The 14,280-nt window shown below is 40.5% G+C and overlaps 1 protein-coding gene across 1 annotated transcript; it reads left to right on the top strand.

The window, feature by feature from the left end:
• The first annotated feature begins 3,077 nt into the window (after positions 1-3,077).
• tspan36 (tetraspanin 36) lies at positions 3,078-13,325 on the top strand. The gene is made up of 7 exons (XM_049579292.1): positions 3,078-3,276; positions 9,279-9,470; positions 9,623-9,697; positions 9,847-9,942; positions 11,475-11,627; positions 11,889-11,972; positions 12,645-13,325. Exons 1-7 carry the CDS (start codon positions 3,217-3,219, stop codon positions 12,723-12,725), a joined length of 741 nt encoding a protein of 246 aa, XP_049435249.1. The 5' UTR covers positions 3,078-3,216; the 3' UTR covers positions 12,726-13,325.
• The last annotated feature ends 955 nt before the right edge of the window (positions 13,326-14,280 follow it).

Below are 14,280 nucleotides of genomic sequence, written 5' to 3' on the forward strand. Positions count from 1 at the left end.
AATTTTTGTGATTTCTTACATTATTATTTGTCTGATGTGTGTGCAAACATTATCAATGAGAACATCTCTTTAACAACAGTAAAAAAACACTGAATTTCTTTTTGTCTTTGTCCCCAAAATTCATGAAATGCGCCTTTAAATCACTTTGAGTTGGAAAATAAACTTGAAATCTTGAACTTAAAACACGACCCGGCACCTGGGCTACACCCTGACATTATTTGTTTTAAACTTTTCTATTCAAACCATAAAGGTTTTATTTTTGTCTCTTTTGTGCCCTCTATTATGTTTTTTAATGTGAGATAAAGTATGTTTGTGTGAGAGAGGGAGAGGGAGGGAGGAGATTGGCAGATGTACTCCTGCCTTCTGTGGTGCAGTGATAGCGCCTCCTCCTGTTACACACAAATACACAAACACACACACAGTACGTGAGTAGAATAAGCTTCAGTAAAAAGTCCTGTTCTGTTTTTAAACAGACTTTCAATGGCAAGGCAGTTACCTATATATTAAACTGTCCACTGGAGGTCATAGATGTGTGTGTTTTCTCTGTAGATGAGGAGTGTGTACCTTTAAATCCACTCAAACACTGGCCTGACATGTCACATCAGATAAACTTGTCTGAATCTCAATGGGGAACTTGGACAGAGAGTTAGAGGAACTCCCTTAGACACATGTCTTTATCACTATGCAGCTTGGGTCAGATTTTGTTGTCCCCATAACTACACTGAACAAAAATATAAACATAACACTTTTGGTTTTGCTCCCACATTTCAGAGTGGCCTTTTATTGTGGCCAGCCTAAGGCACACCTGTGCAATAATCATGCTGTCTAATCAGTATCTTGATATGCCACACCTGAGAGGTGGGATGGATTATCTCGGCAAAGGAGAAGTGCTCACTAACACAGATTTAGACAGATTTGTGAACAATATTTGTGAGGAAATGGTCTTTTATGTGTATAGAAAATGTTTTAGATCTTTGAGTTCAGCTCATGAAAAATGGGAGCACAAACAAAAGTGTTGCGTTTATATTTTTGTTCAGTGTAAGTAATCACTTTTACTTCCTTGAGCAAAGAGTCACTGAAACTGTTTCAAATGTGTCTTTATCCATGTCATGGTCAGAATAGCTGCTGTGTTGTGCTCCCTCCAACCTCCTCAGTAAGGAACTTGGGTTAAATGTGGTGTTGGTGGATTAAATCACAAGTATCAACCAGTGTCTGTGAAACAACTTTGACATTCACTTCAGCAGATGAAAGGCCTCCAACCTCTCTACAAGTAGTGTTAATGAAACCATTGTTTAGTTACAGGAAATGTCAACGGTGATTTATTCTTGCAGTCATCTCTTATGTGTCATACCAGACCTTTGCTTTTAACTGCTGGGGGGGGGTGTATTGTCATCCAATGACCTTTAAGAATGAATCCACAGATTCATGATCGCCTCACAATTCCTGTGAAATGTAAATCATGTGGTTGATAAGACACGACCAGACCGCCCTTATCCTGGATCCCACAGGGGAAAAGAAAGCCAGGAAGACCAAAGAACACCTGGAGAAGGTCTGTTGAGGCAGAACTCAAGGAATCAAGAACATCCTGGAAGGAAGCGGAGAGGATCGCCCAACACCGAACCAGCTGGAGGAAGTTCATGAACGACCTATGCTCCCCACGGAGCAAAAGAGTTTATGTCAAGCCAGAATGGAAAAACAACAGTGGCTTTCAAAGGGCCATTAGCGTTTTCACGTTTTCACATCAGCTACTGTGGTTAGCAGCCCCTGTGCAGCAAGCACAGTCAGAAAAACACTGAATTTGTGATGTAAAACTGCTTTACTCAGGGTATTCATTGGTTTAAATCAGCGGGTTCATTTCTTTTAGAGAGGAGGAGACCTCTACGGATAATTTGGCTCACGGAAAAAAACCTCATGAACGTCTGGATCTAAAGTGTATCAGAGAAAAAAGGCAAGCACACCTTAACATATGTCTGCAACGAGCTGAACAGAATCGGGAAAATTTGTTAAGTTAAATTCCTTTCTCTGTATTTGTTTCTGGTTTAAATCACCTGGCTCATTTATTTTGGAGAGGGATGTTACGTTCAGTAACTTGCAGACTGCATTTTCAGCTAAGCGTCAACTTTATTGTGCTTTAACACACCTCTTGACTTCTTCCACCACACATTATTTCCGGCAGTTGTTGTAAAAATGTGCCCACTGCTGGCTCATACACATGACAACAACAACAAGTAGTACGTGCACTTGAACTTGCAACCTAACTAGGTAATCTGAGTAGACTGACAGTTACCAGTATAGTCTTGTGGATTATTCTGCCACATGACAGACTACACTCTGAACACCAGTTTAGAAAGTCTTTGAGGTAAGTTGACCTGACCCTGACCTGGACCTGGGCAGGCTTCTGGTTCAGCCAGGGGGTCTGCTTGCTTAGGTGGGTCCCCAGCTGGAGCCCGCAGCTGCTGAGCAGGGAAGTCGAGGTCCCCAACCACAGAGCCTGAGTCCTCGTCAGCTCATGGGTCTGTGATGGGGGGTGGTCCCACCTTTGGAAGCCGGCTTGCAAGCCAACGTGATCCATCAGACAGGCGGAAGGTGGCGGGCACCAGCTGGTCGGGGACCTAATCAGCATCTGTAGCTTCAAACTGCTTTAATCTGTATTTTTTTCTGGTTAAAATCACCTGCTTAATTTGTTTTGGAGAGGGATGGACCTCTGAGGATAATTCATCTGCTGGTAAAAACCTCCTGAACAATGAAAACTAAAGGAACTCTAACTGGGAGAAGTTTCAGCTGGTTACAATCTGCAGTCTCCACCACTAGGTGCCACTATCCCACATACTGCTCCTTTAATAAATCATGATAAAAGTGTGTCCATAGCTTAGTATTAAAATGTTTTGCCAGCATGTTGTCAAAGTGATAAAACCAGTTTCATGTCTGTTGTTGAATCATTTATGTCTGTGGGATTTTCCCCCTCTTCCTCCTCTGTGGGAGTGGTGTGTGATGTGATGCAGCCTCCCAGCAGAGGGGTGGAGGAGCTGAGAGGCTGTAGGACCTGCTCTGCTACATCGCTCTCCTCCCCAAAGCATGTGACCATGTGATCATACTCACTGCAGCCAGAACTTGTGACCAAAACAGCAGAAGCAGCTCGGTGAGGTCTGCCAGATATAAACTGCGCTTCAACGACTCCACGGTCCTTCTCCAGTGTCCTCATCACCACCAGACAACATGGACTGCGGGATTTTCACGTCTAAGAGCGTCCTCCTCTTCCTCAGCTTGATATTTTGGGTAAGGGCGCGGTGTTGTTTTCACCTGCAGAGATTTGAATTGAGGCTGTATGGGGATTGAAACATGTTTGGTTAATTGTTACAACACCGCTTTGCGTTTTTGTGTCAATCCTAGTTATGTGTTGTTATTCCGTGCGCTCTTGTGCGCTTTAATCTTTACATACCTCAAATCACTGAGGACTTGATAAACACCCTGGTAGCCTGCCCTAGTTTCAGGCCATCACTATACTTCCTCATTTTACTGCATCCTAAAATAGTTTAACTCTGCAAAGGTCATTTATTTAAAAGTCAGCTAATTTCTGGAAAGCAGTGAGTAACAGTTCCCAGTAATGTGACTTTTGGGGTCAGGGGACACTGAATGAGCTGTAATGGTGTCAACCAACCAGCCTGAACTCTGACTCCTTATCAGAGTTTAACCAGAGTAAATATTTAGCCTTGTATCAAAGTGAACTTTGGCTGTGTTGCCTCATATTAGCAAAGTCACCATGTCTGTCCATAGCTGTCAGCTCTCCTCTGTGTCCATCACAGGAAATGGATTTTGAGGAGAAACTTTATCGGCTGTTTGTGGCTGATGTGTAGTTTGATTACTGTGAGCGAGAGAGCTGGCCTGTGGGTGTTTGTATTTGCAACACAGTCATGGTTTGTCTTTTTAATTCCAGTGTCTACATCCACTTTTCACTTCCTTGTTCTTTCTATTCTAAAGCTTTTTCCTGTTTGTTGTTTCACACCTGTGGTTTTCTTCTTTCTAACATGTACATGAGTCTGATTTGTAATGTGTGTGTGGTCGTCGAGTATGTTCCTCCTTCCATCCCAGAATCAGTTTTTCTTGTTTTTGTCAGAGCAGGCGCCCCATGTACAAGGCTGTTACCGCAGCAGCCGGGGTTCGAGTCCAGCCTGTGGCCCTTTGCTGCATTTCATCCCCTCTCTCTCTCCCCCCTTCACACTTACCTGTCCTGTCCATTAAAGGCAAAATAATATCTTAAAAAAAAAAAAAACAATAAATTTGATCACCTCTCATATATTAACACGTATCTTAAAACATCACACATCTGGATTTGTGCTATTTTCTCAAACAGCTGCAGCTTAGTCATGCATATGAACGGATTATGAGAGCCAGGGCCCACGACTCTCCTACACAGGAATGGAAACACACACACACACACACACACACACACACACACACACACACACATATTATGGTGATTATTGCCTCACAATGTCTCTTCATATTGTGGTTTTCCTGTCTCTGTAGTCATTTTGTTTCTCTTTTCTGCTTGCTTTACCCCTTTTTGTTGTTACTTTGTGTCTCTTTGTGGTAATTTTGTGTTTTTGTTTTGTTTTTTGTTTGTTTGTTTGTTTGTTTGTTTTTTTGTTTGTTTGTTAGATAGTTTTTTTGTCTTTTGTGTTCATTTTCTGTCCCTGTAGTTATTTTGTTTCTCTTTGAGGTCATTTTGTGTATTTTTGGGTTATTTTGTGTCTCTTTGTAGTTGTTTGCCCCTCAGTAGTTGTTTTGTGTCTCTGTGAAGTCATTTAGTATTTTTTGTGACTTTATAGGCTTTTTTTGTTTGTTTGTTTTTCCCCCATGTGGTCATTTTGTGTCTCTTTGAGGTAACTGTGTTTTGTTTTTGTGAGTGGTTTTGTGTCTTTTGAGGTCATTTTCTGTCTCTTTGTAGTTATTTTGTGTCTCTTAGTAGTTGTTTGCCCCCTTGTTATTGTTTTGTGTCTTTTTTTTGCTTGGTTTTTTTTTGTTACTTTTTCTTGTCATTTTCTGTCTCGTTGGTGTCATTTCATTTCTCTTTCTGGTTTTCCCATTTTTGTTGTTATTTTGTGTCTCTTTGAGGTCTTTTTTATGTCTTTTTTGGTTATTTTGTATTTCTTAATATGTTTGTTTGTGTGTATTTGTAGTTATTTTGTTTCTCTTTTTGGTTCTTTTCCCCCTTCTTGTTGTTTTGTGTCTTTTTCGGACAATTGTGTGTTTGGTTTTGGTTTTGTCAATTGTTTTGTGGTCATTTTCTGTTTCTTTGTAGTTATTTTGTGTCTCTTTGGGGTCTTCTGGTGTCTTTTTTTATTTGTTTTTGTGTTTCTTTATAGTTATTTCTCTTTGCAGTTATTTTTCCCTTAGTAGTTGTTTAGTGTCTCTTTGGGGTAATTTTCTTACATAGTTTTGTGACTTTTTGGTCATTTGCTGTCTCTTTGTAGTTGTTTTGTGTCTCTTTGAGGTAATTGGGTGTTTGGTTTTGTAGATAGTTTTGCATCTTTTGCGATCACATTCTGCTTCTTTGTAGTTTGTAGGTCAGTTTGTGTCTCTTTGTGGTGGTTTTGCCCCTTTTATAGTAATTTTGTGTCCCTGCAGATCCCTTGCATCTCTTAGTCATCTTTTCATGGCTCCTTTTGGCTGTTACATCTCAATTTTGAATGTGGGGGGGGGGGCCTCTTTGAGCCTCTGGGCCTGTGCCCGGTAGGCCCCTTCAGTAATCCATCCATGTGGTTATGTACTCTGTCAAGCCTGCTAAACTAAACAAGCCAAGTCCATGTAGTAGAATATAACAGTGAGCATCCAGCTTTGATTCATCCTCTGATTCATCAGGCCGAGACTCAAAGTGTGAGCTAGATTTCCTGTATTCTCCACAACCAGTAAGGCATGCTCCTAAGAATTTTGCCTACCCTTTGTTTGGTCGTCCCTTTGCGTCATTTTTTTCAGCATCAGCTTCCACTTAATTTCCTGATAAATCAAGTGTCTCAAAGATATCAGTGAACAGTGCTGATTTTCACTGTGATAAAATACATTTTGAACAAGATCACGCAACAGTAACCTGGGTACAGAGATGTTGAGAATTATTTGAAGAAAATCAAACAAATGATCAAATTACCTGAGGATTATCTCTTCATATCCCACTGGTTGGAACTGTCTTGTCAAAATCACATAATGCAATTAACCACTGTACCCATGGAAAGTTTATTTGACGTTTTATGAAGATCCCACAATCTCAATACAATCCAGTAGTGTAATAAAAAAGCTTTATTTCTAATCAAAGTGGGTGATTGAAGGAGTAAATCACAAGTTTAAACGTGTTCTTAATCTTTTCAAGCTCATGAGCAGAAATATCGTGGCCGGCTTGGAAAACTTACATCATGTCTGACCATTGAAACCTCTCTAAGATACAGTGCTCGTACATTTCTCATGCAGGACCCCGCTAAAATCATCCCCACAGACCAAGAGACATCGCCTCAGAGGTTTCTCACATTCCAGGGAGGTGGCACCGTGCATGAGTGCTATACGTTGTGTAAGCCTCTTTGTGCTGCTTCTTAGGCACAAGATCAGAATTTCTGGAAAGATTAGGGGTGAGCGGTGGGGGGAGGGCATGTAGGGTAACTACCCCAGAGGGATCCCGTGACTATGGAGTGATTAAGAGAAGTGAGTCATGAGGCTGAAGTGGAGGATGAATGATTGTTTAGCCGTACGAACAAAGACAAGTACACACAATCTATGATTCACACTGTTACAGGGGAAGTGATGATGCTGATCTGCAGAGGGGATTTTGAAAGGTTGTGATGTCGTCTTTTTGCCACAAATATTCCATCTATCGTGCAAGGGAAATTTAATTGACACAATATTATTGTAGTCTGGCTGCGTATAAAAGCAGTATTTACACAAACAGCTATATTTGGGTGTAATCTCATTTGTAGGCTAGACTCTGAAATGTTATTTATGAAGCCTTCCTCACTCAGTAATTGATTTATTGCCCTTTTTCCCCTTACTATTGGGCTTGTTTTGTCACAGACTGGGGTTTGAATCAAGCCAGACACAGTTTCAAAGGGCAAATGGAAGCCAAGAATGCTGATGATGGGATAAATACTGTAGAGACATTGTTTTTGAACAGTTGTTCTTGAAGTTTCTGTAGTTTTGACCATCAAGACCAGTGGTTCTCAACCACAGGTCCTTGAGGGAATTCTAGGGGGTCCCCAGAAAAATGGGGAATAGTTTATTTTCACTACAGAAGGGAGTCCAATGTGAGTAAGAGTCATAGGAGTAACTAAACTAATCATAGGTTTTACTTCCTCCACAGTCTTATCTGCCATTGACAAGTAAAGAATCCTGCTCTTACTCATATCTAACAACCAAAATCTTTTAGATGGAGGTCCCCTGAAGCAAAATCTTTATACGTATATATTTAGGGTTTCCTCTACACAATCAATTTCAAGAACCACTGTTCTAGACTTATGGGTTTTTAGACTAGAATCATAAAGGTATACGATGCAGGATTGTCGGTTATGGTTTGTCAACACGCTCACCAGCAAAAGTAAAAGTAAAAGCCAACTCCAGTTTCACTCATTTGGCATTCCCCCTTGCTGTTTTTGCATTTTTTCCGTGCTGTGTCTCTTGGATGCCTGTTGCTGATGGTTTGGCACCTGGTCGCTACCTTCTCATAAAGCCCCAACCTCACCTAAGAGCTGTGGAGGTACACACACATAAATGTCCCAGGCACAGAAAAACCCTCAGTGTCTGCAGAAAGATACGCCACCACTCACTTCTAGTGGGTCATAAGTGATGTTTGAGAGGGATTACCTCTGTATGAGTCTATACACTGTTTCATAGGAAAATCTTGCTTAGTATATCTTTAAACAGAATAAAAAATGAAGTGAGAAATTTTTTTTAAAACAGTCGCTGTGATTCCAGTGTGTACTGTGTGTGCACAAAGTCGTGCTATATACATGCAGTCATGTGATTAGTGAGATCATTGCTTAAGCTTGTGGAAAAGTCATGACAACGGTGTGACTTAATGCCTAATTCACATCTGACAGATCATCGGTGACCTTCACAGCCTTTGTTCGTCACATAAGATCACAGCAGATAGTTACGGTGTTCAAAGTTACGGTATACTTACACCTCAGCCAAGGAAGTTATGTGTTCTGTTAGGTTTGTCTGTCAACCTGAGTACAGAAAAGTTTCTGGCCCGATTTTCATAAAACTTGGTGCAAGGACAAAGTGTGGGTCAAGGAAGAACCCATTTAAGTTTGGAGCAGAGCCAAAGCCCAGGGTGGATCATGAATCATTTTTCACTTTCATTAACACTGTAAGATCGGGCACTTGGCCTTGGCTGAGGTCTGCGCTCTCTGAGTACCCTGTTAGTGCTTACAGTTTTTAACAAACTTTGTCATGTTGACAGAACAAGAGCTAACTAGAGATACACCGATCCAGCTTTTTCAGTTTCGATACCGATCCCGATGCTGTGGCTTTGAGTATCAGCCGACACCCAATACAGATCACATACCATGGTTGACCTAAAAAGCTATATACCTTTACATGTAGAACAGAAAAGACTAGAGGCATCAGGCATTGATGGCTACACAGTTCTTTCCTAAGATAAAATGAAACGAGATGAAACAGATTAATGCAATGAACTACTAACACTTGTGCAACAGCAGTTGAAATAGTGTGAAATACCTCCACATAGCAGATTCTCTCCTTCGCTCCTTGACGTATGGCTTAGCTCGCATCGCAATAGATTTAAAGGGAAGGGATCGCGTCAGGTATAGGTGGCATTTTCCGATACCCAATCCATCCGTTTGGTGATATTGGGGCTGATATTCAATCCAGATATCGGATCAGTGCATTCCTAGACTTAACTTACCTACTCAAATCTTGATGAATGAAGATTTAAAAACAGCCCCTTTGCTCTCAGTTTTTGGTTGTTTACTTTACAGAATATGAACATGATGCTTTCAACTACAACCAGGAGAGAAAACACAGATTATATTACAAGTCCCTTTAATTGTATCAGTGTGTGTTTGTTTTTGCAGTAACTTGCTTTGTTAACTATAAAGTGAAGTATGTGGAGGTTGGATATTCCCAGAATAATGTCAAATATCTTTCACTCTCTGCTCTCAACTCTTTAATGCTTATATATGTACTAATATAAGTATTCTGATCTATATGTGGACATTTTAAATGTTAATTTCTTACAGTAGCTATATTGCTCACATGTTTTCTCCTCCCTGCAGGCTGCAGGAGCGGCGTTGGCCTACGTCGGTGCCTACGTGATCAAGAGCTATAACAACTTTGACAGTTTCATCCAGGACAAGTACACGTTGATCCCAGCAGCTATCATCATCGGCGTCAGCGTGGTGATGTTCATTTTCGGTCTAATTGGATGCTGCGCCACAATCCGGGAGTCCAAAGTCGGCCTTAGCTTTGTAAGTGTGTGTCATCCTCTGTGTTCTCTGACACCTGTTTGTTGTCAGACTGGACAGATGCTCAGCTGTGGAGTCTGAAGCTGAAAATGAGACAGCATTTACAGTGTTAGTTATCATGTTTATCTTTTGACTTTCGTTTTCTTTCTCTCCAGTTCTTCATCATCATCATGGTGATCTTTGCAGCTGAAGTGGCAGCTTTGGTATTTAGCTTCATCTACCAAGGCAAGGTGAGTCACAGGTAGTTATTTCTCTGTCACGCAATGTTTGCTGCTGACAGTGAACTATATTCAGAAGTTAATCTCCATTTTAAATCTGCTGTAAAGTAAAGTAAAGTACATTGCTTCCAACATTGATTTTCTTCCTTGTGTTTGTCCAGATAAACAAAGACCTGGAGCGCTCTATGAACGAAGTCTTCATGAAGTACGACGGACAGGGTGCTGAGACCGCAGCTGTGGACTACCTGCAGACTCAGGTTGGTGTTATATTCTACTGTGTATAAATAGCTCTTTTTTTCACAGTTGTACTTTCGCTCTCTTTCAACCTCTTCTGCTTGCACTCTCGGTCCTGTGCTTGCTTTCATTTCCTTCTCTTGTTCTTTCAATTTTGGGACTCAGCCTGTGTCTCTCTCAAGTGAAACTGCATCTTAAAACAGCAAGAGATGAAACCCTGTATACTGTACATTTTCTTGGTGGTGTGTTTCTGTTATTGCTTTGAAAAACTGCACAGATGTAGACGATATCAGGGTGTCTGCAGCTCCTTAAAAAGTCTTAAATTGCCTTAAATTCAGATTCGATGGGTCTTAAATATTTTCAGTCACATTACCGCGAAAATGTCTCCAGCCTGACAGACCCAATGACTGTTCATAGAACTTTTTACATTTAACACATGAAACGTAAGCTCACCGTATTGTTGTCATTTTTAAAGGTTTTTTTTATATTTCCATTGCAGGTTTTGTCTTAAATTTCATATAAGGTATTAAAAAGGTCTTAAAATGTCTTAAACTTGGTTTTAACTGTAGGCACCCAGAATATACAGACAACATTGTGTATCACTGTCAGAATATGTAGTCAAAAGCTTCACGGCGGGTTGTTAATGCTGACCTGCCCCAGAGTTGCAGTATTTGTATCACAGCTAAAATTAATGATGAAATAAAAGTCCGATGTGAGTGTTTCATATTGCCTCACGGGCGTTTGGGGCGTGACGACCTTCCTCAGCATGTGTCCCAGCAACATCCCAAACAATAAACACAGTGTGCTTTAATTATAGGTAACCACAACCAACACAACAAGTACATGCCAGCAGAGGGAGACACAACTGTTCATAGCACAGCATCTCATAGTATATGAAATACCAAGGAAACAGTACAAATATGTTCACTTCATAAGGAGCTAGTAAATTAATTTGACTCATTCTGGAGGGTATTGAGCAAAATGTGGTTAACATGATTAGGTTTAGGCACAAAAAACACTCAGTTATGGTCAGGAAAACGTGTTTTGGCTTAAAATACATGTCCCGAACTAGTGCTTTTCTTGGTCTCAAAAAGTGGTCTGCTGCTGTCTGCTGCTCAACAACCGTCTCGCCAAGGTGTCAAACCATTCACCACCCCCTCCTCCTTCTGATGAGACACTCACCCGATAGAAATTTGAACTACGTCACTATGTAAAAGTTGAAGCATACAAATGAAGCAATGACATTTTTTTTTTCTGGTGGCTAGGGTGATAATACAGACAAGTAAATATAACGTCCATAAGCGACTGCTGCACCAAATTCACACCTCTGAGTCTGTTAAAAGTTGTTCTGAGAGATGCAGGAAATGGCTGACAAACAGTGTGCAAGTCAGCTTCACACACGCCTAAATAAGCTCTGCACTATAACTCTCAGTGTGAAAGGATGATGATAAAATGTCTCTCTTTCCTTTTCTCTTTTTTCCTGATAAATATGTATTTTGTGCTGCTCTTGAGTTCAGTATTAACCCCAGTCTGTTCCGTCTTTGTCTCTGTGCAGTTGCAGTGCTGCGGTGTGACAAATTACACCAGCTGGTCCAACACTACCTGGTTTAGCAGCAACAACAACACAGTGCCTCATTCCTGCTGTAAGAACAGTACAGGCACACAGTGCACCGGCAGACTCGACCAACCAGACCTGCTCAACGTACAGGTACACCACACACAACGTCGCTCTACATACCTGCATGGTTACATGTGTTTATATCGTCATTGTGCTTGGGATTGTGAGCTGTTTGTTCGGCGTTATTTTACAGATGCTTTAAAGTGCTTCATTGAATGATTTTTATGCTTTTATGACTCAAAATATAAAGTCTGCAAAATAATATTATCTCCCCTTCTGAGGCAGTAGAGCAGCAGCTACTTTTCTGCTTATACATTACATGCACTCACTGTAGTTATGAATGTATTTCAGGGCTGTGAAGTGAAGCTGGATCGCCTCCTACAGGATGTTTTGGGTTACGCCATGCTGGTCATTCTGGGCTTTGCCATTATCAAGGTAAAGACGATCACATGCAGTTCAGCAGCTGCGGATGAGCGTTGCTGTACATCCCACCCTCTGTTATCACAATCTAAAGGCAGGGTGTCTACAGGTCCTTTAAAGGTCCTTAAAAAATGTCTTAAAGTCATTAAACAGTCTTACATTTGAAGTTGTGAGGTTTTAACTACTATCTAATTTAATTTATCCATTTTTAATTTCTTTTTGAGAAAATGAATGAAGACTTTCTATGTGAAAGCCCACATTTCTAATGTTACACATCTTTAAAAAACTATACTTTTACTTCATACTTGCACTTACCTGTTGGCAAAATATTCCTACACAACATCTTCCTCTGTGCAAGACCACATATATACTTCTTGCCTGCAATGCTTAAACAAGTAAAACATGATTTGTTCAAAAATCTGTCCTAAATTTGGTTAAAAGGTGCCTTGTACAGGTCTAAAAAGCATTCAGTTTAACTGTCTCATACCTGTAGACACCCTGAAAGAGCCGCACATCAGTCAGGGCAACATAGGGTGTCTTTTTAAAGGAATAGTATGCTTCATATTATATGGGTAGAGATGCAAAAATAACCTGTCAGGTATAGCAGTCAAAGTACTTTTGCTTGTCCCATCACATAATACATTTTCCAGAGCTCATGTCTGATAACCTTTATCTCCGCTGTTGCAGTTCTTTGGGATGCTGAGCGTATGTGTGATCACCTGTAAAGCCGGCAGCCGGAGGAGCGGCTACCAGCCTCTGTACGCCTGAGCCACTTCCTGCAACAACCGACCACCTCCTCATTTTGCTTGACTAGGTTTGCTGTCCACTCGCTCAACAGTGTACCGAAGCATCCGGGCCGACCAGTGTACAAATCCTAAACTCTATTTAAACAACGTATGCGCAGGTGGCAGACCTTGTCTCTGCGATACCAGAGCATTCCTCCACGTATTAAATCAACACAGATATTTCTCTGATTTGTTAATAATTTGCTGAATGTGGCTTTCAGGTTTGAGTTGTCGTCTAAGTTTCCATCTTTGCAGATTTTTATTATATAGTTTTTCACATGGCCGAGGTGTATGTACTGTCTCAGCCCAGCTACTGTGTTATTCTTTGGAATGATAGTGACGGACTTAAGATTATATTTTAAGGTTTTTGTGATTGTGAATGAAAGAACAGTGGTTTAATGCCTTATTCAGGGGTACACTATTTATAGCCAACTGAACACGGTATACACATATATATATATATATATATATGAATAATTTTATGGTCAGTTAACTGTATGGAATTAAGTGACAGTTCTTTGTAGGTTGACTTTGGTTGTGTTTATTATGTTTCTAAATTAAAAAGGTGAAAAATTCACAATAATTTGGAGTTTGGTGCAGTTATATTACATTATCGTATTTCCTGTTTGTGTGTGTGTGACATCGTTGTCCGTATGTCCATCCTGCACTCATGAATACAATATCTCGAGAACGCCTTGAAGGAATTTCCTTAAATTTGGCACAAATGTCCACCTGGATTCAGGAATGAACATGTTTTCAGCTATAACTCAAGAATTCATATGTTAAATATAATTAAATATCACAGAAATGTCTACTAGGATATATTTATATTCAAAAGGTCAAAGATCAACTTCACTGTAACATCATAATGTTTTTGCAAAAGCACTTTTGGGGCCATTAATCTATGTCATAACTCAGGAACAGATGGGGCCACGTTTGGTCAGATACTGACTTGGTGACACTAATCTTGGGTGTCCACCTTTAAACTGTATTCATGGTATAGTTCTTCTCTGTGTGTAAGGTATCCATATTTGAGAATGTGCAGCATCTTTTGCAGCAGCATCCATTTTTGAATCATTGTTGACAGTTATGACTTTATATAAGTCTGGACAGACATGGAAGTAAACTGCAACTCGACTGATTGTCGGAGCCATACAATCAGTAACTCTAGCTTAATATTTTTGATTTACACATTAAATTGTTACAGGTGAGACATACTGACAGGTGCACACACACTACTTTGCAATATTATGAACAAAGTAAAATAAAGATAAGGGTAAAACGACAAACAGTTGCAGAGTGTCTATTCAGAGCATCACATTAAACGTGTCCTGTGGTGGTTATCTCTCTTCTCTCACCTCCTGACACTGCTGATAAAGAGGCCCTTAAGTGCCGCACGTACAGAAGATGGGAGTGTTCATCTTACATCAGCCTTGTCGGTGTTAAATAAGACAAATGAGAATATCATGTCCAGGTTCATCATAGTCATCAATCTTAACAGAGCGCAGATTAAAGGATGGGCCACCTGTTGATGAGGC

The sequence above is a fragment of the Epinephelus fuscoguttatus genome, linkage group LG6 (assembly GCF_011397635.1).
Source record: "Epinephelus fuscoguttatus linkage group LG6, E.fuscoguttatus.final_Chr_v1".
NCBI classification, from domain to species: domain Eukaryota; kingdom Metazoa; phylum Chordata; class Actinopteri; order Perciformes; family Serranidae; genus Epinephelus; species Epinephelus fuscoguttatus.

Coding starts and splice junctions, on each gene's coding strand:
- tspan36 (XM_049579292.1), top strand. CDS start 3,217: ATGGACTGCGGGATTTTCACGTCTAAGAGCGTCCTCCTCTTCCTCAGC. Junction 3,277..9,278: donor TCCTCAGCTTGATATTTTGG/GTAAGGGCGCGG, acceptor TCCTCCCTGCAG/GCTGCAGGAGCGGCGTTGGC. Junction 11,973..12,644: donor TGGGCTTTGCCATTATCAAG/GTAAAGACGATC, acceptor CCGCTGTTGCAG/TTCTTTGGGATGCTGAGCGT.